The 21,994-nt window shown below is 38.1% G+C and overlaps 1 protein-coding gene across 2 annotated transcripts in view; it reads left to right on the top strand.

Moving 5' to 3' along the window:
• The window catches only part of KCNQ1 (potassium voltage-gated channel subfamily Q member 1), a 368,161-nt gene that overhangs the window by 211,350 nt on the left and 134,817 nt on the right, over window positions 1–21,994 (top strand). The window contains exon 13 of one of the 2 annotated variants that reach the window (XM_050897772.1): window positions 21,662–21,726. The exons of the other annotated variant lie outside the window; for it this stretch is intronic. Within the exon in view, the coding sequence (XP_050753729.1) occupies window positions 21,662–21,704 (43 nt within the window). The 3' untranslated portion in view covers window positions 21,705–21,726. Of the gene's footprint in view, window positions 1–21,661; window positions 21,727–21,994 lie in introns of those variants that run through there. 2 annotated transcript variants of the gene reach the window in all.

The raw sequence follows: 21,994 nt of genomic DNA, 5'->3' as shown, positions 1-21,994 counted from the left end.
AGCAGAAGCCGTTACTAATCAAGATATGTGAAATGGAATAGAAAATGTGTCTGTGTGACTCTTCTTGGGTTTGCTTGGTAGCTTAGCAGGAACTTTGTATTTGATTTGGTTTGGTTTTTTCCCCCCACCCTGTATTACAGCTTATCCAGGGCAGCCCGTGCTAGGAACAAATCAGTTAACTTGTAGCATCTGTCAATGTGTGACAATGGCCACGGGTTATCTTTGAGACAGCCCTGCCAATGCTGAAAAAAACCAACTAATTGCAGATGGCCCATGAGCAAAGGAGCACCGAGGTGGGTTATTGTCCCACCTTCACAGCCCTCTTGAGCTGATCAGAGACTTGTCCAGTCCCCAGTATAGCGATGAGTGCAGCTTGTGCATTAAAACAGGGTGAGCAAGTAGGAGCAAACCTGGCCATATATAAATCACAATCTGGGCTATCACAGCGCAGGATAGGTTTATTAATACAGCTTCCGAGAATTTAATTTTCATCAGATTCCCCAGCATTGCTTATGGTCTGCATAGCTGCCCAAAGACCACAGCAGTTGAAGCTGCAGGATCCCTCCCTACCCTGGTATCTTTGCAGTACCGGACCTGTCTGCCACATGCTGTCTGTGGTATGTATGCAAGTAAAAAGAGCTGAATGTGTCCAAGATACCTTGTTCATCACATACTTAAATAAGAGCAACAGTAGGATTCCCAGCATGAACCTTTTCCTTTGTGTGTATATATTTCAAATTCTGAGTGAAGGACATACACAGAAATGACAGACATTTCTCTGGCAAGAAAGCCCACAAGCTCTTAATATCAGCCAGTGCCCATTAATTAGACTTTCTGACAAAAGGCATGCTTGCCACACCCTTTTACATGCATTGGCCTGTGTAATTTTTTCCCTAAGTAGAGCTTTTAGGTATATTTCTTCCATTGAAAATAGTGCATTTAAAAAAAAAAAAACAACACTTTTACAAAAGCAAATTAAGAACAGATGTAGCTGAGCAATACTTTTTAACCCAGGAGTAATAAATGTTTGGAATGGACTGCTGTGAAGGTTATTAAGACTAAAACACTGGGGTCATTCAAATAAGAGTTGAGAGCATCCAAGGGGATGGAATTGGAGTAGAAAAGAAGTGGATAACTGAACATTATCCACTGTGTTCTTGATGATGCATAACACCCTGTGCACTTGTTTTATGTTGTATGACTTGAAAATCTATCTGCATTGGTTAAACATATACTAAGGATTATGCCTTGGTAAAAGCTATGGAAAGTTGATTATAATAACAAATGCCAACAAGCTAGTCTCTGGACTACATCACTTGGGAAAAGTTGCCTCAGGAGAAGAGCTGTTTGACTTTATTCCTTCTCCAGTCTCATGGAGGACATAGATGTGACAGCTTGAAATGTTTAAGAACATTTAAATATTATACTGACTGTGGTTACTGTGGAGGGATTCAATACACTGTGAGGAACATCGAATTTTGAGGAAAAAGTAATATTCCAAGTGTAGTTTAAGTCCATATTGAACAGATCATTGTAAAGATAGGAAGTAGAGACTTCTGATGTTCACAATTGATGCAAATGAACAGAAAGAAAAGCACTACGCTGTGCTTGTATCTGGTATTCTGGGATTATTATCAGATGTTTGTCTAATCAAACAGCCGGGAAAGCCACTGCATATGAACGCTACAGCCAGCTGATGCTGTTACATGTACGTCTTTCTTGACTTTGCCAAGGCTATGCCTATAATTGCATTGTAATATTTTTTTTCCTCTCGGTCAGTTCCATCAAGCAGGTGGGTATTTAGTATAATTTCTATAGATAGTACATTTATTTGCATTTATAGAACTGTAGAGAGACTTGTTAGATACCCATTTCAAAACTCTAGTGCTTAGTAGATTGATGTCAAGTGTATTGTGGCATGCACTAGCTCTTCCTAGAGAGGAGGGTGAGGGAAGGGTAGGAAAGCTTTTCAGTTCTTTTAGTTGAGCAAACTATTCTTTGATTCTAAGGACATCAAACAAACCTAGAAAAAACAACTTAAAAAAAAAACTGTATAAAAAACTTGTTAAGCTTCAGTAATTTTTTTTTTAAATATATTTTAATTTAAAGTGTTGTTAAGGATCATAATTTCCCATTCCATCTAAGACTACAGTAGTGCTCAGCTGGGTCAAAGGATTCTAGGAGGAGCTCAGAATACAAACCAGGTCAAATCAAGGCATTTTTGTTTGTCCATATTTAACTACAAGAATAAATCTAACTGTCCAGGCATCGTGAGAGCCTCAACTTTTGATGCAGAAACGAGAAATTATATGTACAAAAATGGTAGGCTATGAAGTGACATCCACAAATCTGAAGCTGGAAACAGAAGTTTGGGTTTCATCTTTTCTGAACACGTGGCATGTTGCAAGTTGTGTTTTAATCTGGTAGATAAGTAATACAGCTTAGTGTTCAGATTCATGTCTAGAGTTATTGCCTATGACTTTATAAACCAAGAGAGAATAACAAAATGAGGAACACCGTGGCTTAAGTCAGTAAATCCTCAGTTAGGACATTTTTAGATTTTTTTTTTAGAGGGCTTAATTTTATATTGTGAAAGATAGAAAAAACTGGTGACAAAGAATTTACCTGTTGTACTGACTTCTCAAAAGTAACAAAATTTAGTAATTACTTGTCCTGGGTTTTCAGTTATCCAGCTTATAAATAGCGTTCTGAGCATTAATTAAGCCTCGCAGCACTGTGAGTCAGATGTCTCCTTTTATCCCCATTTTAAAGACAGTGAGACACTGAGAACCCAAACATTATGATCTGCTCCCCTCTTCTCTAATTGTCCTCCTATCTGGGCCTATGTACAGTAGAAGAAATTAAGCAAATATTTCTTTAAGCCTGAAGAGTGGTCACTTGAGAAAATGACATTTGCTTTCTAAGCTGTGCACTATTCTGTATGTCCCTGTTGAGTACCTGACATGGATCTAAATACTCACGATGCTCAGAAACACTAAACAGCTTTTCTGCTGCAAACATCATTTATCAAAGCTGTAATAAGAGCAACTTGCACAAATGACTTGAATACAATGGAAAGTCTGTAAGCTTCCAGTGCCTTGGTGAAGTTGTTTCTAAAGTTGTTATAAAACAAAGGGTAGCTTTCCCTTTTATTGTCTTGCAAGGATCTCGTTGACTACTAGAGACCTGAACTTTAACCTTGTAGGCTATTGTTCTTACCAAATTATAAAATATTTATGAGTGGCTAAAAGACACAGCCTTTTTTGTTTTCTTATAAGATTCTCACAGCAGAGTGAAGTGATCAAATTTTTATCCTAAATCGTGAGGGTTTATGACGTGAGGCATTCTGTAGCTAATGGTTGGACTTGTAAAAATAACAAAGGAAAAGCAATAAAGAACAAGATTTTCAAATCACATGAGGCCTCATCAAGTAGCGAATATCTTTGGAGGCGACTTTTAGTAATGAGAGAAGTCAGAGTGCCTTGACAACTTGCCGCCTTTGTTCCTGTTACAGGACAGTCTAATGCCCATATATTAGACCTTTGTTAGCCCAGCTCACTCTCAAATGGGTACCTTCCACATGTGCCTGAGCTGGGGTAAAAACAAAAGCTACGTGACATGACCTCTTTTCCTGTGCACATTTTAGCCTGGAGCCATTGGTCCAGCCTGTCTTAACTGATGACAGTCTTCCAGGTGCTGTTCTGATCTTAATCTTCTGGCTGAACCATAGGCCTAACATGGTAAGCTATAAATCTCCCCAGGTCACCAAGAAGTCTGCTGGTGTCATTTCTAATTGACCTCAGGGAAAAGAGACCAGCTTAGTTCATAATTTCCTAGGTTTACAGATTCACAGGCTGGCATTTCCAAAGCGGTGCTCGTGACTTTTCAGTAATAAATTACACTGAAAAGCCTACAGCTACAATAATTTATGATCTTTCTGCTGCTCTTATAACACATGTTAATTGGAGGAAAAAATTATTTATAGAAAGTTTTCAATGGGGTATTGGGAGAAAAAAATAGCATTGGAAAGCCAGTGTTTTCTACTGAGTAAATTCTTTTGTGTAAACATATTTAGAATTTTCTCCGCAGTAGTAGGAAGAAATAGACTGCAGTATTGGAGGAAAAAGCCAGCAGTTGTGTAATGGTACACTTTGCAGTATGTTTCACGGCGCTTATTGCTGAATAGCACTGTGGTTTTATGCTGTGGGTTGAGCACTGGGGCTGGATCTTTGGTTGCACAGATCTGCCCAGCTCTAACAGTTCTTGTAAGTTGTGGCAGAGCTACCTCAGCTAAGAGGTTGCTCTCTAGGTGTAATAACGTGAAAGGATGTGACGAAATACTTAAACATCTAAAAGAAAAGTAGTTCTTGGTCAGTTTTACGGGAACTGGTCTTTTGACAGAGTAAGAAAACATTTTGCTCAATCCATTACTATACTTGAAATATAATCAGGAGTTAAGAACTGATTCAAAGCTCATTGAAAGATTCCTGGTGACCTCACTGTCAGAAAGACAAACAGTTGTTTAATTGCTAAATATGATTTTAGTTGTATTGTTCAGAATTTTTTGCAAAGGGAGAATACAATTAATCTCAATTAAGGCACAGTTTATTAGCACAAATTTGCTATTAAAATCCTTTAATACAAGTCTTTCCTTTTTTTCCTTCTACCAACGTTTTGAATACGCATGCATTTAAAATTAGTTAAATGTTATTTTGATGTGGAATAACCCAATATTGTACTCCTTTAAATCTGAACAACAATTTCATACTTAGTCACAATTCCTGGAATTCCTGGAAAAAATTCAAAATTGTTAGCTCTGATTCTTATCAAACTAGATTTTCAGCTAACACTGCATAATGAATATATTTTTGCCCATTTTCAGTGGTATTCTGGGTACAGTTACTGCTTCAGAGCTAATCCACAATTACATTATTTTATAATCTTTCCCAAATCCTTTAGAAACTTTTCCAGAAGGCTTCTTGGGAAAGCTGTACTGTGTAAACATTTCAAAAGTGAAATAAAATAATTCTCTACCCATTTTTGAAGAATGAAATACTAAGCATAAACATGGTACTTTTACCTATTAAGTAAGAGTGAAGCAGTTTGGAAAGCTGTCTTTTAACTGTTCTGTTTTTCAATATCAGCTTTATGATATCTTTAAAAAGTAATTTAGTACCTTTCAAAAATACAGCAGTAATTTCCTGATAGACAAATGAACTTTACCATTAGGTTTGTTTTGGGAAGAATGATTCATTTATTCAGTTCACTGCTACTGACTGGTTTTAATTTGTTATTGATTCCTTATGGATTGTCCAAGTCACAAGTTATTTCTTAAGAGCTGTGCCACTATTTAACTTGGCATTTCTGACCCAAGCTTAGCTCATACACGAAGCTGTGGATCTAAGACACTTATATTAATCAGCATTCGGTCTAGTCTCATACTTGTGGATTACATTTATATTCCAACGATGTTACTGGAATGGTCTAAGCAAGGCAAAAAAATAAACACACTGAGCCAGGAAAAAATAAATTTTATCTTTCAGCCATCTTTCTGCTCTGTATGGTCACATTTCTTTTAACCAGTTAATTCTGTAACAAACTTGTTTCAGAGAAAAGCACAGTGAGGACAAGTCATAATGTTCCCTGGGGCAGGGAGCGTGGTGTGGAACCAGCACATACGTGAGAATGTGGATCTCTGTCACGCTCTGAAGTAAATGTCTGGTTCCTTCCAAATTCTGCTCAGAGGGTTTGTTGTACCCTACCATGCAATTTGATTTTTTCAAAGTTAATTTCCTATAGTAATTGCTGCAAATACCTGCTTAATGTTAATACGCTTACAATATGCTTTTATCTGAAAGGCACAGAAGTTTATCCTACGATGTTTTATAGCCCATGTGAAGTCCTTGGTTATATCTGCTCAGACTGTTCTATTATGTTCTCTGATACCTGGATGTTGAATATTAAGTAACCTTATGCAGGAAGTAATTAGGAAGATTGTAGCCAGTCACTTGCCATAACTGTCCCTTAATTTAAAATTTAGTAAGGCGATTTAGCAAATTATCATAACAAAAAGAAAGTGTAGTCCAGTCACATGTGGAAACACTAGTAGAGGTTGAGAAATAATATGGATCTTAACTAGCAAAATCAACAGTTAACTCTAAATATATAACAAGGAAAAGGTTCTAGGAGTCAAGTGATTTCACTTACAGCTGTTTTCCAGCTAAGAAAGCTGTTCCTCATTCCTTGATGTTTGATGATTCTCATGCACATGTATGTAGAAATGACACACACATCCTTACCACCACCAACTCCAGCTCTCCCTCTCTCTCTAATAATGTATGCTTCTGCTTCTTCTGAATTTAGACCATTTCAAAGGTATTAAGACACCAAAGTAAGTGCATATTTAGTTGGATTACCAAAAGTAGTCAATCTATTTAGGTACTCAGCTCGCTTAGAAACAGGTCATTGTAGGCAGCTTTGTCCCCTATCCCCACAAGCTGGAATCTACCTCCTGGAAACCAACATGCCATGAATCCCAGGAGCCTCGTCTGACAGTGCAGCTTAAGTGGCTTGCTATGGCTAAATCCCAGTTGGAAAGAAAAAGGTGTTTTCCCATGAAAAACATAGACGAGTGTTGGGTTAAATCACCGATGCTACAATTTAGTGCTGTTAAGGAATGCTCCAAGAAGGACCTGAGTTTCCGTGCTGTTTTGATGACAAGATCATTTTCCTACAGTTAAAAGGGGAGAGAGTTGCTGGCAATCTCCTCGGTGTGTATTACTTTTCACCCAAACACACCTTAGTTGTGTGGGTTGAATTCAGGCTACAGTCCTTGAAGCTTTGCATCATCCCTATCGATGTGCTTAGCAATACAGATGAAAACACCTATCTTGGCATATGTGCACATGAATGCACAGCCGGCTAGATGTCTGACCTCTCCTCTTGCAAGATTTAAAGGCTGAGAAGAAAATTCCCTCTAAGGAGTAAACATAATGACATTTTGATCCCTTGAGAAATGCTGTCGTAACCCTGCCTAGGTTCTCACACTTTTTGGATTTTATTTTTAGCTCTGGCATTCTTGAAGATTAATAACCATAATGTTGCTGAAATTACTCTGCCAGTGTAGTGTTACCTGAACAAAGTGTTACGTAGTCAAGTAATGAAGCTGAAATGACGGCCTAGGGAGAAGCACATGCTACAAGTTGCACGGTGTTTTAGAAAAAGGCCTATTTCAGTTTTCTTCTGCCAGTGGGCTTTTGACTTGTTGGTGTTTCAAAACACTTGCTAGCTAGTGAGCCACAGATAAGTGCATAGCAAAAATTGCATGGAACTTTTCTGAGTAGTGGGACAGAAAAGGGAAGTACAATAGAGAGGTAAATTGCAAATGCACTTCTCTGTCCATTAACAGACACACCTCTGTAGCACAAGCCCAGTATGTATGGAAAAGCAAAAAGGCGTTTATCGAAGCTAAAAGCTGAAGCTGATACAAAAGCAGAAAAATAGTGTTTATCTCAAGTTCAGAACACTGACTTCTAATTTTTGTGAGGGCTTTTAGTGAGTAAGTATATCAACATGCAGTAATTCCACTTAAGCCACTGGAGTTGCTCTGGACTTAGAATACTGGAGCACTTTAAAAGAAGACTTTTAACTATAATGTCTACTGCAGAAACTGGTGAACATTCATTCATAGTTTTGGGGGGTTTTTTATGTCTAATAACGCAAAAAAGAAAAATATCTTCGCATACACATTGTCTACTTCGGTGAAATTTTATATTTATTCCAATTTACTGGTTTTTATGATATAAAAATTGTCTCAATTTTCCACTACCTTTATTCTTAATGAATAAGTCACGTGAGATTTTTTGTTACTGTATTGCATAGGTACACCTAAAAAAAAAAAAATCTAGTTGTGTAAAACTGAACCTGCCAATTATTTCTGAGAAACTTAACACAAGAGACTTGTTTGTAAATGTTATGAATGGTACTCAATGAAAACTTTGTTTGATTTCACTTATGTTTAGTATAATTTGTTCTGCTCTAGGGCATCCTGAGAATAGGAGATTGTACACAAATGAATACTGAGTGAAGCAAAGATCATTAAGAGAGGAACTGGGGGGGAACCACACATGCTGGACACAATTATGTGTGTGTGTTATATTATGCTATCTTGGACACATCAGCACTGACTGCTTTGTTCCTTAGAATGACCTTTGATCAAGAGAGACTGCATGTGTCTTTGGTCATTCCCACATCCTAGGCTACTGTAGATGAAGGGAATTTCTGTGGTGTCTTAACTATAATCTCACTGGGAGCTGCCTCATTGTGTGCAAACACTCTGGTAGATGTCTGCCTTGTTGGGAGTTTACAATTGGAGGAAAGGATGGTGGCATTACCTCAAGCATACTAGGCATTGTGCCAGTGTAACTGAGCAGATGGTGACCTGTGGGTCATGAGACTATATTTCTGAGATAGATGGGAAAGGAAATTCTACAGTTTGCAGACCAGATGGAGAGTTCTCACAGAGCTGGCTACAAGGAGTGTATCTACGTGTGTGTGTGTAAGAGAATGTTGAATCAGAGTAAAATAGTAAGTGGATATTATTAAATGTAGGAAGAAAAACTTATCAATGGCTTTTACACATTATGTCCAAGAGGACGTCAAGTAATAAAGGTATTTTACGTGGCTGTTAAATGCAGCATTCACAAGTTTCCTGCTAGTTTCTGTACTTCACTCTTGTTTTCATTACATAGCGTTTGAATTACTTCTATATAAAATATCTGTAATTAAAAAGCCCTATTGTTCTTATTCCAAAAAGATAAGTGATTTACTTTCTCTCTAGTATTCACTTTATCCAGATTTTTCTTTCAAAGTGGGGTTTATTTCCAGATAAATTACTTTTTTTAACAAAGAGGGTACCAGGTGCAAAGTTTCTTTACCTAAAATGATATTCTCTGTCTGCCAGAATTGCCTTCTTTCTCCCATTATTATTTCTTGAAGGCTTTTGGGGGCTTTTAGTTGTGTCACTTGAAGGACGCTTGCAAAGCAAAACAGATATTCCTCAAGCAGTAAAGAGAGCTCTGGCTGCCAAATGTCAACATCTGTGTAGGTTTAATTTGCAGGTTATTTGGACATTGAAAAAATTGCTGCTATATTGATCTGAAAATACAGAAAGTATTTGATCTCTGGGAGTAGAGTATATACTTCACTAGAAGCACTAAGTGTCTGACAGATTTTGTGTGTCATGAAATAATATATGCATCATTAAAACAAGGAAGAGAGTGGTTTATTTTTCTGAGAAATTTCCTTTGATTCTCTTTTAATGAATCCATGTGCCAGTACATAATCCATAAGCCATTCTAGGAAGGAAAATTCAGTTGTAGGGTCTCTTTCTCAGGATGGCAATTGCATATAAATCAATGAAAACCTCCTCCTGGTCTCTCTGCAATGATTGTGGCTACAGGAAAGGGCAGTTATTGTGCATTGTTCAGAGTAAAAAAAATGAAAAGTCTTGAGCTCTTTTTGCTTTGTGATTTGTTTTCCACCTTGAATTTAACTTTTAAAGAAAACAGTTCAAGAGGAGCCCAAGCAACCCTTTAAAGAATGAAGAGAATAAAAGCAATAAATATCTTCAGCAACATGAACTATAGGATAGGCCATAAAGTTCTCGTTGCTGTTAGATTTTGTCCTTAATCTAAACAAGCGAGGTAAGTGCAGATAGTATTAACTGTGCTTTCAAGTCAGTAAAAAGTATATACAATAAAGGAACTGTAAGAACAGTATTTGCAATGGGAACTACTGACAGATATTGTCTAAAGAATTTTGTGTTTCCTTCAGTTTCCTTAAAGGGCAGTATTCACTCAGAATTGGATATGCTAACATATTTTATTTAAAGAAATTAACAATAGTTTTTCACCATTGTTTTCATTTTTCTCCTGAATTTTAATGGTATTTAACCCTATCCCTCAAAGGTAGTTCTGCTCCCTTTAAACTCAATACAATGATTAAAAGCCTTATGGCCAGTTGTAGAACTGGAGTCATCTCCATTCAGTTTTGTTTGTACTGAGCAAAGTTGGGAAAAGGAAGAGGGAAATATGGTTTCACTCTTCCTAAGTGAGTGCTTTAAATACTCGGCAAGTGGTAGGAGCCGATACTACCCTTTCAAAGCCCAAGGTCTGGGCAAGGTTTCATCCAGTAGTGATGTCCTTAATACTAGACACCTTTGGAGAGGTCTACTTGAGAATCTGTAGATGCCCACCTGTGGGACAATATCAGAACATACTGGCACATTCCATGTGGCAGACTTTTAGGTGTGTAGGTGATGTTTATGGACAGAAACTTTGGTATCTAGGTAGTTACATTCCTCTGAGGTAAGAAAACATGTCACTATTTGAGATCAAGATGCTTAAAGAGGTGTTAGGTACCTGTCTCTTTGTGCCTGTGTCTCTAATCCCAAGGCCCCAAGTAGTGAAGCACATGCCTAACTTTTAAGCAGGAGTGATCTCATTAACTTAAATGGGACTACCCGTGCACTTGTAAGTTAGACATATGTTAAAATGCTTGGTTGAACTGGGGCCCAGATTTCTATTTTTATGGAAAACTCACATGTGCAAACAGTAATAGCATAATTAATCTCTTTTCATGAAGTGTTGGTTTTAATAATTTTATTTAGGCCTTATTGTGCATAGTACTTTTCATCTTCAAGGCCTTTTACAAACATCAGTGCAGGGATTTAAATTGAGTGTATGATTGTGGGAATTGTGCAGTCTTATATCTGACTTTGCAATTCTGTACCTCCACGTTCTTGGCAGAAGGCTCTTGCCATGCAGCTGGGTTGGCTGAACCAGGAACTTTGGCTCTGTCTCCACTTAGCACCTTGGCAAATTATCTCCCAGGTGGAATTCTGGAGGCTGTAAGTGGTTTCAAATCCTCTTCCAGATCCAGATTTTCAAGCTAATGACTTCATTCACCACTGAGTGAAGCAGAGGTGGTGATGCAGACTGCATTTGGCATGCTTGGCTCTTATCCCTTCCTTCTCTTCACCGCAAGCTACTCAGAAACGGGAGAAGGACCAGAAATGCACATGGGCCAAAGTCACGTTTAAGATACAGGCATAATTCTTGTTGGCTTCAGAAATGCTTGACGTATGTGCTCAGATCTCAGTGCTGCCTGTATATTAACTCATCACAGCATTTATGTCAACATGTAGGATCTCAGCATCTGGTGATGGAGGGCTAATTCCAAACATGTTTCCGAGGCATGAGAAGCATTTGGGGTACAGTGATACTGACAGTTGATTTAACTCACGATGCTGCCACACAGAGTATTTTACTGTACGAAAGGCCTGGATTGCAGAGATCCTTGAGTTTTCTTCAAAGACTGGAGGAAGCCCAGCTGTTCTGCAGTTTGGTTGGCTTGCCTGCTTGGAGCGAGGTTTCTCGTTCTTCCATATCTATGACAAGGTCCAAGCCTTGCTGTTGGTGTGACCTTGGTTTTCTCTCCGTAAATCTCAGTAGTAGCAGCTAGGTGGGAGAGTCTAGCATTTTTTTGATTTTGTTTTTTTTTTTTTTCCCCAGGAAGAAAAATTCCTTAAAATGTTTTTGTTTTATGCTTTTTTTTCAGCAAAAGGGCTCCTCCTACTGTTGCAATTTCCTTTTCAAAGGCAGATGCTCAAGGTATTTACTTCTGTCCCTTTCAGGTAAATATTCACATCAGTTCATGTTGCAGAAGAGAAATTACTGTCTTTTCCCATTTTCCTGTTTCTGACAGGAAAGAGATAAGTTGTGTTTGATAGAAAAGGAGCCTTTTTTATGTGGGTGACTCTATAGAATACCGGGGTGGATTGCTGTCTGTGACACCAGCCTCCTTACTGAGTTGTGTATTTATTGATGGTTCCCTTGCAAGGTACAGAAGGCAGTTGAAATATGGGGAAAACACTCTTTTCTGCCCAGCAGTCTTCCTAGGGTGATGACACTGCCCAGTCCTGCTTTTTCTCTTCACCTTTCCTGGAGGTAAATAAGATGTTTAACTAGTGCCGTGGTCAAGCGAACACATTTCAAATGCATGAAATTAATCAAAATATCATATGAGGGAACGGAGTAATTAAAGTGCTGCAGTTACAAACAGGCTGATCCTGTAAAAAGATGAACTCCAGGTTATAGGAGGTCTTGGATTTAATGGTGTGCTAGCGTTCGTCGCTAATGTGTGTGCCGCTGCGCTGTGCTTAAGCGATATACGTGGGAACTCCTGAAAGATCCTATTCACATAACTAATAAGTCACTAGAAATTCTTTAAAGGATCACACCCTTTAAATAAAAGTATTGCCTCATTAGGAATATCAGAAAATAGAGAGTCTGAACAGAGATGAAAATGGAGCTTGTGACTTAACAGTTGAAATGCAAATCTAATTAGTCTGGTATTTTAAAGTATTAACAGGGAGCCATAAAAAAGATGGATTGGAATGAAGAAATTTGTTGTAAAGAAAATACTGGATAGTGACAAAAGCCTGATTTATTGACACTCCATGATGTGGAAACAATGAAAAGGGCATTAATTACTTTACTAGTACTTATTTTGCACCGTTGCCCAAAGTAATTGGTTTATTGACCTCTTTTTAATCCTGAATAGTTCTAAAAAATTAATTTCAATGGTGAAAATTAAATTCTGTGAAGGAATGTAGGCCTATTTGTTCTGTCCTCTCTTACCGTGAGTGTAAGTGATACATTGCTTCAAACATAGCTGACTGTATGTGGAGGGTAGGATATCTGTACATTCTCTGTGTCCTAGATCTGTATATGCAGGCATTAGTTTACAGTCAGTGCCAGATATATTTATTTTTTTAAAAGAAGTGGCTATAATAAGATGTGTTTGGTATGCTTTTCTATTCTCAGTTTCATTTCAAGTATCTTTAAGTACATACTCCTAATAATTCATTCCTGGAAGGAAGTTCCTCATTTATAGTTTTTATAAAAACTCCCCTCCGCATCTCCAGACTTCTGCAAGGCAGTACATGCAGCACTTTGAAAACACATGTGTTTGGCTATAACTTATTTTTTTAGATGTATTCCTTTTTGTAAATAGTTTGAATTTTTCACACTTAGGCTATATATATGTATATATTATTTATAAAATATTTTTTCACTCTGTACTGTTTATGAGTAACTATCTTTGGGTATATGGAGGCAGAAAATTAAATTAAATTCACCAAGAAATGGGTGTATGGAAGTGACTGGAAAAACTTCAGATTAAAATTCAGGATGTGCAAAATCGATGGTTTCTTTTCTTCTGGGAAATTTTTAGCAGGTGTAAGATTTTTAGTACATTTCTGTGTTTGAGGAAGAGCTGAACAAACTATTTCAGCTTATTTACATTGATAAATTGTATCAGCCTTGAACCACTGAGATGTTTCATGGAAGCTGACGTTCAGGTACCACTCACCCATAATTTGCATAGCCAGAAGGATATTTCTGAGTCACCAGGTTGTGTGATTGCTGTAGTATCTTATTGTTTTCCTATTGCTTATCTGTATGTTGATTAGCAATTTGTGACTGAAGAAGACTTTTTTTTTTTTAGTAAGTTTACCATAAGAATCTTGTTTGTTTATTTGTCATTGTCATAATGAACAAGCATGTGGACTTTAATGACTATATCTTTGGGATATCAGTCTTGATATGCACCCAAAAGACATGTTGAATAGCAAACAATTAATTTTGGCTTCTGTTTTGTTTGGAATACATTAAGGACAGAAAAGTTCATGATTAACAGCTGGAAGTGGGAGAAATGTCTGTGGAAATCAGTGTAATTACAGTAGACAAGTGGTCAAAGAATGCCCCGTTAATATGTCCAAGTAGGAATGCAGTTGATACAATGCAGTGTGTAACATTGCTGTATGCAAGGTTATAGTCTGATCTACAAAGTCAGTGAAATTCAGTATACTGACACTTTCAGCTACAGAAAAAACAGCACATATCAAAGCAGCAATATTACAGTTCTTTGAATATTGTTTTTTCTGGAATATCTTGCACTCAAAACGGGACACTTTATTCAGGCTGCGTTAAACTTGTTTCCTCAAAGAAATGAACTATATAACCGAGTCTCTATCAAGTAAGTCTGTTCATGTGCTTGAATATCTTCCTGAATTGTTTTCCCTCAACTCAAGCAGCTCTCAGTTGTCTTTCTCTGCTCCTTCCTTTCTCACGCTGTTTCCCTGCCTTTTGTTCCTTGTGGCTGGGCATTGGACTCCCGGCCCACCTGCGGATGGGACTGCATCATCTCCTTCCCTCTCTCCTTCCAGGTTACTCAATAACCATTCTTACTCTTTACCTTCATTAGGAGACTCCTGCCTTCAGGCATCTGTTTACTTTTTCTGGCTTATAGTATCCATATAAAACAGTGATGTAACTTTATCATGAGAAATGTGAATGGTCCTCATTCCTGTCAAGGTTTATAACGTTCAGCTGGTTAGAAGATTTGCCTAAATTTAATGCGTAATCCATAAGTGTTCAAAAAACTTCAGCTAAAAGATGAAGTTGACTAGACTTCAGAATCTCAAATGCTGCTGGGTTTGGAGAACCTTGTTATATATGTTTTACTTCATTTACTTTAGATGTTTAGAGAAGAATATCAGAAGGTACTTAGTGCTTCAGGTCTCTTGGGGTATATGTGCTGACCAGGATCCTGTTTGCATTAGTTGGATATATTAATGAGAGATTTTGTTACAAATCTGTAGTACCTGAAGACTATAATCTTGTAATGGGAGAGAATTAAGTCTACTTATGCACTTGAAAAGTTGTAAGGGAAAAAATTGTTTTCTTGCATTATTTGATGAGATGAGTAGGAGAAAATGCCTGATTATATTTGCTTGGGGTTTTATTACTTAGTTGTTTAAATATTAAATTGACATTTAACATTAAATTGAAACTGTGGTCAGACTTTCTTCATTTCTTTGTGTGTGTGGAGGGGGAAAAGGTTAAAACTGCTTCAAAGCTAGAGTAGCTTTTTTTGGATGTGTGATCTTTAGTCTTCATGATGGTAGCTGTTAATTCCATATGCCTTCTCTCTGGCTTCTGTCATGCAGGGCACTTAGAAAAGAAACAATCAATTTTGGTTTCTATTCAAACTGAACACTTGGGTAAACTATTTAGCTATGATCTTCATGTATCCTTTCCTAAAGGGTAGAGAGGACTTGATGCAGGAATGCTGTTCTTAATGTAAGTAAATTGGTATCATGTTTCAGAGTAGCTAAGCACTAAATTTTCCTAGTGAGTATTCCTCCAGAAACATTCACACTCTGCATTTTATTGTCTACAGGAGGTAAGCTATTTTTGAACAGTATTAAAAATAAAAAGTGGTTTCAGGTTGGGTTTTTTGGGCGGGTGGGGAGGCAGTAAGTAATAGTGTTAGATGCAGAATTTCCACCCTGCGTGTAAGGCATGCAGTGAATTAAGGTTTCTTTAGTATGCCTGACTCTTCAAATTGGCACCACAGCATCAGAACATGACTGGTGTTCCTGCGGTCTGATATATTCCTCCCCCAGATCCCTGGTGAAAGTGGTGTGTGTTACCGCATTAATAGGTTTTTTGGGTGGGTTTTTTTTTTTCACATTTAGCTCAGCTGGTTGTTGGTGGCAGCCTTTTCTGTGCAGGAATTTTTAGAGCATAATAAAGCTTTCATTCATAAGGAGGGAACCTGATGTTTACTTTTTTTGGCAGAATTCACCACTTACTCACCAGTAAATCTAAAGTAAAAGCAGACGTGTATAGATATTGAAGTGCCTCCTATACCCGCTGTGACTGGGTGCCTGGGGAAATTGGTCGTATCGTGAGTGAAGGTAGTTGGCTTCAATTTGGTCTGAGTTGCTCAGAAGTAAAAGTCACTCCTGTGCAATGCTGACAAGGGATCTATGTGATGTTAATCCAGTTTGCAAGGTGACGGGTAATCTTACCTATATCTCTCATAGGCGCATATGCACCCCTGTACCAACTGTTTGACAGAGAAGCTGAGGCCAAAATACATCTAGAAACTGGCCTAATTTTCCTTTAAAATGTGTTCCTGAGAAACAATAAGAGGACAAAGAAAGAATGAATTAAGTAAACAGTAGAATTCCTGTTCTCATTTGATGCAGAAGAAATAGGGCTTGCGCTTTTTTTTAGTGCTGTGAATCAACACCTGTTTCAAAAAACTTGACCACTGAAGAATGGAAGAATACCCAGTCGACTTTAAAGCAGAGATACACCTAACTATAAATAAATAAGTAGAACCAGTTCCTGGCCATAGGGATGTTTGAAATCTCAACTTGAACTTTGAAGATCTCAGTATCTAAGTAAGCCCTAGTATTTTGAAGTGTTTGTAATCCAGACACATGTTCTGCTGTTAAGTTTTGCATATAGTTTTGGGTTTATTGGTGTAAATTCAGAGGATAATCTGGTCTTCTTTAGTTCAAAGCCTGTTTACCATTTAGAAATTTGAGGTAAGAAAAATGTCTTACCATGCACATCTCATTGTCCAAAGAGAAATTTCTCTCTGTCACGTTCTTTTCTGTCGCATTTTGTCTTCTCTGGTCGCTCAGGAAACTAGTGTCTCCTGAGTCTACTATTTAACATCTTTGTCAGCGGCATGGACAGTGCAATTGAGTGCACCCTCAGCAAGTTTGCTGATGACAGCAAGCTGTGCGGTGTGGTTGACACGCTGGAGGGAAGGGATGCCATCCAGAGGGACCTTGACAGGCTTGAGAGATTGGCCTGTGTGAACCTCAAGAAGTTCAACAAGGCCAAGTGCAAGGTCCTGCACATGGCTCGGGGCAATCCCAAGCACAAATACAGGCTGGGCAATGAGTGGATTGAGAGCAGCCCTGAGGAGAAGGACTTGGGGGTGTTGGTTGATGAGAAGCTCAACATGACCCGACAATGTGTGTTTGCAGCCCAGAAAGCCAACTATATCCTGGGCTGCATCAAAAGAAGTGTGACCAGCAGGTCGAGGGAGGTGATTCTCCCCCTCTGCTCTGCTCTCGTGAGACCCCACCTGGAGTATTGCATCCAGCTCTGGGGCCCCCAACATCAGAAGGACATGGACCTGTTGGAGCGAGTCCAGAGGAGGGCCATGAAGATGATCAGAGGGCTGGAGCACCTCTCCTATGAAGACAGGCTGAGAGAGCTGGGGGGGTGTTCAGCCTGGAGAAGAGAAGGCTCCAGGGAGACCTTATAGCAGCCTTCCAGTACCTAAAGGGGGCCTACAAGAAAGCTGGAGAGGGACTTTTTACAAGGGCATGTAGTGATAGGACAAGGGTTAATGGCTTCAAAGTGAAAGAGGGTAGATTTAGATTAGAGGTAAGGAAGAAATTCTTTACTGTGAGGGTGGGTGAGGCACTGGAACAGGTTGCCCAGGGAGGCTGTGGATGCCCCAACCCTGGAAGTGTTCAAGGCCAGGTTGGATGGGGCTTTGAGCGACCTGGTCTAGTGGAAGGTGTCCCTGCCCATGGCAGGGGGGTTGGAACTAGATGATCTGTAAGGTCCCTTCCAACCCAAACCATTCTATGATTCTATGATTTCTGCTCCCTGCCCTGCCTGGTTACTGATACCCTTCTGCTGTCCTGGCTCTGAAAACACTCCACAGTATTTCAGACCAAAACAATGTAATACTTTTATATTAGTGAGTACATCACAGCACATCACCACCTCACACTGAACCATTGGTTTCATATCTTTTAAAGAGATTCAAAGACCCAACAAACAGAAGAATCTTCTCTCTGTTAATGAGTTTAGTGGTAGCTAACTTGTTACAAAGACTTTTAGATGATTTTGTAAATAGTAAGGCTTTAAAAGGAAAGTGTCTACAAAGCTGTTCTAGATTCCATCCAACAAAGAGACTGTATCATTCATTTCAAAATGTTAATGTTTTTTGTCTCTTCGCCTTCATTTTGGTCAAGCAATCCCATATAAGTCATCTCAGTGCAGCCATTATTTATAGCTAATAATCTCCTTTAGCTGCCAAACCGAAACTACATCTCCTTCACTCTTGAGCTGAAAGCGCTTTTCTTTCTACAATGTGCTGGAAATGTGCCAGTTTACCAGTTCCATTAACTTAATGAGGTCTGACAGCCTGCAGCAAATTTTCTCATAATCTCTCTTGGATTTAAATTTGGTGCTGCACAAACAACTGAGTAGGACCAAGTAGTTGCTTTTTAACTCTATATATTCTAAGCAAAATTGCTTACACATCTTAAATACAAAGCAGGCTTGAGTCTTTTTTGTGGGCAGTTTTTTAATCATGCAGCAATTATTAAATTTACTGATTAACTTACTTTTTAATCTTAACAATCATCTGAATGCTGTATTTGTGTTGACCTGCTAAACATCAGTATTAAAACTTCAAGTGATTTAAGTGCAAGTGATTTCAAGTGTAGTACTGTTGGTGGTGGGAGAAGGATGGTATTTATTTATTTTTATAATACACCTGAATAGTTATATGAGCTGTGAGGTTATGTCATGATTTTCACAGACTAATAAATAATCACTCTTATAAGGTCAACAGTAGTTTTAATGCAAGGTTAATCCTTAGCTTCTGTTTCCTAATACTTCCAATGATTACTGTTCACTAAAGGCTGTAGTATGTTACTAAATTCACAAGAAATGGAATTGCTTGGCAAATTAAGCAAGACAAAAGTAAAATCTTGCTTTCTCTTGCTTGAATTCTACCTTCCTACCAGTGACAGTGATATGCTGAAGGCAAAGCTGAAAAAACAGGATTATTACTCATTGCAAGAATAGTGGGTTCTTATTTGTATTTTTTTAGTACATGAGATTTCTGTAAATCTGGTAAACCACTTTAAATTTAACAGGATGGCATTGTAATAGAAAATTGCTAGTGACATACTGCACTTTGAAAATGAGCTTGTAACAAAGGTTTGATCTGAATTTAAAATTGCCAGGGGTATTTCCCTTCGCTGTATTAACACTTCCGCTGTGAAGTTTTTACTCGCACCAGCGTTTCCCAAGCAGCTGTAAATTTTGTCTTGAAGTGCTTTGGACATTACAAGACCTCAGTACTTGGGGTAGAAGGTATATAGGAGGAATCTTAAATTTAAAAGTAGGTGACAAAGTGCCTCAAGTAGAAATATGCTGTCTCACGCTGCCTCTTTCTCTGGAGGGTCTCCTTGCATGGGCTTTGTGTATTTTGTATTTTATCGCTATATTTGTAAATATTAACTTCACTATATAAATATTATCAGGCTGAATATTTGTACCTCAGCACAGTCCACAGTCTTTTGGTTGACATCAAGTTCTGCAAAATTAATGTGTTAGTCCTCTGTTTAATCTGGTTTTTCCTAAAACAATCTTTCGGAGAGCTGTTTCTGGTTTACAAGAGGGAAAAAAACCGTAGGCCTCATCCTTTCAAAATCTTACAAGGGTGCTTTACCTCACATGAGGTATTGCCCAGCGCACTCAGTGGAAGTGTTCATATATTCATAGCAACATGGAATTGCAACTGCAAGATCTTTTTAGTTAAATTAGAATGTCTTTTGTTTCTGACTCCTGGAGAGACTCTTTCTCATATAAGCGCATCAAGTTTTTGTGTGTGCAAACTCCATGGAAAATTTGAATGACTGTTGATATTTAGGCAACAAAGCAGTCCAAACAAGTCGAAGTTAGAAATTCAATGTACGTGTACAACATTGTATGGAACGAGTATTAACATCTTGCTCTTCATACTGGGAGCCATGTTTTAATGGAGAGAGCAGGGAAGTCACCTGTATGCAACCCACCAGCTTTAATCCTGCTTTTCCTCAGCCAGTGCTAAATGCATAGCTAAAAGATAGTTTGGGACCTGTTTTTCTATCTTTAAGGTGGGTCAAAGCTCATGACTTTTTATGACCAGTCTCATCATGTCTATTTTGGGTCATTGTATCGGTTCAAGTCCCAGTTCCTCAAGACAATTGATTTGTAATTTCCCATGAAGAAGTAGTTGAAAGAAAACATTGAGTTTGCCCTAATGCTTTAAATGCCAGAAACAATTCTTTTTTTTTTTTTTTTTTTCTTTAAGAGGAAATAAATCACATAGTTTGGAGCCCCATACATGTCTGATTCCAACATGGTCATTTACAAAAGTTTTTAATTTTATGTTCCTCAGTCTTCCCAGCATTTTTTTTGTTTTTCCCCTCAGCCAAGATCTTTCTTGAGTCCCTGAACATACTTGGTTGAGCTTAATGTCAGAGTTTAAACACTATTGTATGTTTTGTTGCTGTTGTGATGCCTTATGCTCCCTTAAGCAAATGCATTGCACAGTCTGGGGAAAAGGAGATTTTAGGGGTGTGGAGGGAGGTGGAGGGGCTTTGTGTCCTGCTGAAGCATTGAACAGTCTTGTAGCGAGGCTGGATGTTTCTTGCTATATTTCTGAAAATGTTCTGTTGAATTACTCGTCTTGTATTAGCTCAGCTGAATACAAGTTGCTTGAAGTGATTGCAGATAAAGTGAAATATTAAAAGAATGAAAACATTCTTCAGGACACATACCCTTGAGACAGGCAGGCACTGTTAAGTCTGTCTGCATGAACATCAATATAGCAAGAGCATGTGGCCGAACAGTGTTTAGTGTCACCTATATATCAGTCAGTTCTGCTTTGGACTAATGGACTTAGACTATACCATTCATTTATTTTTAACATCAGCAAGCGTAGTGAGGCTGTGTTCCTGCCAATGACCTATTTTTATAAAAACTGCCATTTTTAGAAAATGCGTTGATTTCTTGCATGGACCAGCAAATTTAAAGGGAAATCTGTATAATTGCAAATCTTAGTTAAGAAAACTACATTAAATACAAAAAGTGAGCGATGGAAATGAAATATGAATAGAGGTGTTAATATGAGAGAAAATTAGCAGCTATAGAGAAATCTATCTAAACTCTCTTTTCTGTTTTAATACAGATTTTGCATTCTTGTTTTATCACTGTGCTATAAATGGTCACACAAATGTTGCCATTCATAGGCACAGAAAAAGGTGGGAGAGCTGGGGACTGGGAAAATCTGTTGTACAGGCAGGTTTGAGAGCAGATGCAGTGGTGCACTTGGCTTTTGCGCCTTGGCTCTAACCATAAACCAGGGCTTTCTTCCTGTGCAGACCACTGCTTGTTCTTTGTGCCTTTATAAGCAGAGATGCCTGAATATGTTATGGATGTATATTGATATATATCTGATCATAAATTGGAAAATTACCTGTTTAATGTTTGTTCACACATGCATGTACAATGTTTTCTTTGCACTTTAATTCATTGTGCTTGTAGGAAATGTTGGGCTAGAAAAATGTTAGTTCACCAGTATATACCTCCCTCTTTTTTTCCCTCATGTTCTCGTTCTTGATTGGTATTTCAAAAAAAAGGAAGGTGTTCAAATAATTTCATGAGTCTCAGAATTTTTGGCTTTGCCACAGGCTTCCTGTGTAACCTTGGACAAGTTCCTTAATTTTGACAGGGGTCTGGAAAAAGGTGGTTATGTGAAGCAAGAAAGTATTTGATTATGTTTTCTCAAATGTGAGATCTCCATAATAAACCTACCAAACAAGTCAGGCACAGCAACTTCTAATGAACCCTTAATTTGTAAGTGTTTTTTAATGGGATGAAATTATCCTCACCAGCAGATCTAAGTATTTCTAAGAAACTGCACTTTGATTTTTTAGAGACAACCTCAGCAGATGTTCAGGCAGCTCTCCAGGTGTCTAAAGATAATAGAAGGAATTCCAACCACTGACGTCAATAGCAAAACTTTTATTGACTTCGGCAGGCCAAGATTTTACCTCGTCACAGATCTGTGCTAACCCTTGTGAAAGAACAGCTCTCCACAAATGGATGAAGATGAGAAATAATTTTAGAGCACATCCTCTTGTATTATGACCTCTCTGCCTTTTACGTTCTCTTCAAGAACTGGTGTGAATGCATAGCTGAACACTTAACTTAAGGATATGTGAGAAAAACAAAGCATAAATGCTCTTCTTGACATTCACTTGGTTCTT

This window comes from Gymnogyps californianus, chromosome 5, assembly GCF_018139145.2.
Source record: "Gymnogyps californianus isolate 813 chromosome 5, ASM1813914v2, whole genome shotgun sequence".
NCBI lineage: Eukaryota > Metazoa > Chordata > Aves > Accipitriformes > Cathartidae > Gymnogyps > Gymnogyps californianus.
Note: the sequence above shows the minus strand (reverse complement) of the source record. Positions and strands in the feature narration are given on the sequence as shown.